Source organism: Verticillium alfalfae, genomic scaffold (genome assembly GCF_000150825.1).
Source record: "Verticillium alfalfae VaMs.102 supercont1.6 genomic scaffold, whole genome shotgun sequence".
Taxonomy (NCBI): domain Eukaryota; kingdom Fungi; phylum Ascomycota; class Sordariomycetes; order Glomerellales; family Plectosphaerellaceae; genus Verticillium; species Verticillium alfalfae.
Window position 1 is genome coordinate 451,029 of NW_003315033.1, and position 2,439 is coordinate 453,467.

General features: G+C 56.8%; 1 protein-coding gene across 1 annotated transcript; it reads right to left on the reverse strand.

The window, feature by feature from the left end:
* Window positions 1-1,680: 1,680 nt before the first annotated feature.
* Window positions 1,681-2,154, reverse strand: VDBG_05232 (conserved hypothetical protein; the record flags this gene model as incomplete). The annotated part of the gene is made up of 1 exon (XM_003004073.1): window positions 1,681-2,154. The coding sequence occupies one exon, from the start codon at window positions 2,152-2,154 to the stop codon at window positions 1,681-1,683; it is 474 nt and encodes a 157-aa protein (XP_003004119.1).
* Window positions 2,155-2,439: the final 285 nt, after the last annotated feature.

Sequence of the window (2,439 nt, forward strand, 5' to 3'; positions counted from 1 at the left end):
AGATGACGCACTTTGGGTAATGGTCCACTTTCACTGGGGTTGTCGGGGATAGCCGGGGCGTCGGGGAGGGGGGGGGGGGTTCAAACAAATCGAAATTGAAATATAATGATATTGATACCAATTGTGTTTGCTTATCCTACTTGTAACACAAAAGAGCAAGTGCGCGTGTGAATAGGGTGTCTCGGCGAGGACCGTACGAATCGTAGCTCGGCCTCATCACGTCAGCAGTCACGGTGCACAAGTGCAAGCACAATCACAAGCAAGATGAGCTAACATCTCAGCTCAGCTCTTGCAACAAATACCGTGGTACAACGTATCGTCGGGCCAAGGACTCGAACTGCTGTGGTAGTGTCGCGGCTAAAAAAAAAAAAAAAAAACCTCGGCAGTCTGGGAGCGAGCGGGTTGCTGAGCCAGAGACCAGATCAAGGCATGGAACATTGACAGACATCATGGGGATCCAGGTCACATGCATGCGAACAAGTGAGTGTGAATGATATGGTATTCCATGGGTATCAATTAATCAAGACAGTCTTCGCAGACGACCTGTGATGCAATGCAATGCGATGCGTGCCATGTGATGCGATGCCAGTGTGCAGCCCGTGCAAATGCCCAAAACTCCCAGTTCCATGCGTTCAATCCTCCAAGCCAGCCTCGAGGCCTGTAAGTCTCAGGCGGCGACAGTTCGGGGTATCATTCAAGAAAATGCAAGCGAAGCGGAAAACACCGCGAAGACCCACGGAGAAGCACCGAGCACAAGCTGGGATAGCGATACACCGAATGGCTGGAGAGTAATTCTACCTCGGTGCTTCTCCGATGGCCAAGCCATCTCATTCGTGGGTAAAGGGGGAGGGAACCTCGGTGGCACAGACCAGACCGAGAACCCTGCCGAAGGAGGCAGAAGGGGGAGACTCCAGGGCCACCGGAATTTCCCACGCGAGCCCTCCGGCCGGCCGACGATGGACCGAAGACCCTGCTCTCACTGCCTTTTGCCTGGTAGGGGGGAGGGAAAGGCGGCAGAGAGAAAGCAGGCTGTGGGGGAGGTGGATATTGCTTCGAGTGTGTGGGGGGCCGTGGGTGGGATGCCCATGTTCTGAAATCCCGCTCTAGGGAACAGTAGCGCCCGAATGCCCCCGAAGGCTCAATGCAGAACGTGGGTGCTGTCCCACGTTCTTCACCGTCGGCTGTCGGCCGTCGGTCCGACAGCTAACAGCTGGGCGGTAAGCCTAAGCTCAGCTGGGTCAAGGTCCGTAATCGGTTGAGCCTGTTTTGCTGGCTTGGTCTTATGGCTGCCCGGTCGCGGCGCACACGTCACCACTGGTGGTCGTGATTTTTTGCCTGCTCGCGCGCACTTACACAGACACTCGCAAATGAGTCGTGTGGTGCGTCATGAGCGAGACGCAGAAAATCATTGTCGCGTTTTTGCCTTGACCAGGTGACGTGGTCCGAGGCAAAATGCCATGCTGCGGTCAGGCACACCAAGGCGATTCCTGATTTCGCCGTTGGGCTTTAGGCAGGGGCGCCTCTAAGGTTTTGGAAATGGCAGTGTCATGACACTCCGTCCAGTAATCTTGAGCCACCTGTTAGCTGATTGGCTCACGCACGTTTGTGGTCGTTGTTGTTTACGAGCACACTTACAATTCTGTGTTGTCTGTGGCGGTATCGCCATTGGCAGTGGCCCTTTCACTCGGAAATGGGCGTCATGGAAGCGAGCTTGCTCTTGGGGCTCTTCTTGGATGAGCTCGAAGACCCCTTGGCAGCACGGCGCTTCATGGCCATGGCCGTGCGGCGGCGCTCCTTCTCGTTGATCACGTAACGGAGGGCGGCCTCGCGCTCCATGGCGGCGTGACGTTGGCGTTCGCGCTCCATCTGAAGCTGAAGTTGCATCTCGTCCTCGGCCACCGTGGGCGACGCACAGGAACCGGTGCTCGTTACGCTGTGGGCGTCGTCCTCAAAGGGGTCCGAAGGGAAGAGATCGTCGTCCGAGAGGTAGGATGTCGGGCGCTCGCTCTCGGCCGAAGAGAGAGAGTCGCGACGCGGCCACGAGGGGAAGGCGCAAGACCTGTCGTGGGCGAGCATGTTGCTCGAGGTGATATCCATGGGGGCCGACATGGTGAGGGAGCCCATGGAGCTGTAAGAGCCGTACGAACCGTACATGGCGACTATCGGTAGTGGTGGATCGGGTTGATGTGTGACAATACCGCTGTCAAGTCTGGGGAATGTCTGTTGTCTGTGGGGAGAAAAGGGAGCCAGAGATCGAATGCCCGGAACAAGGGGGTGGGGGAGGAGGATATTATATCTCGAGGGTGAAGCCTTCCTTGTGTACCGGGATCTGGTCCGGTCGGATGCGCAAAGGCAAGGAAAGACGGTAAATTGATGGTGGGGCGCCTTCAGTCTCGTCCGGATTGCTAGGGTGTGGGGGGGAGGGAAGGTGTGAAGGGT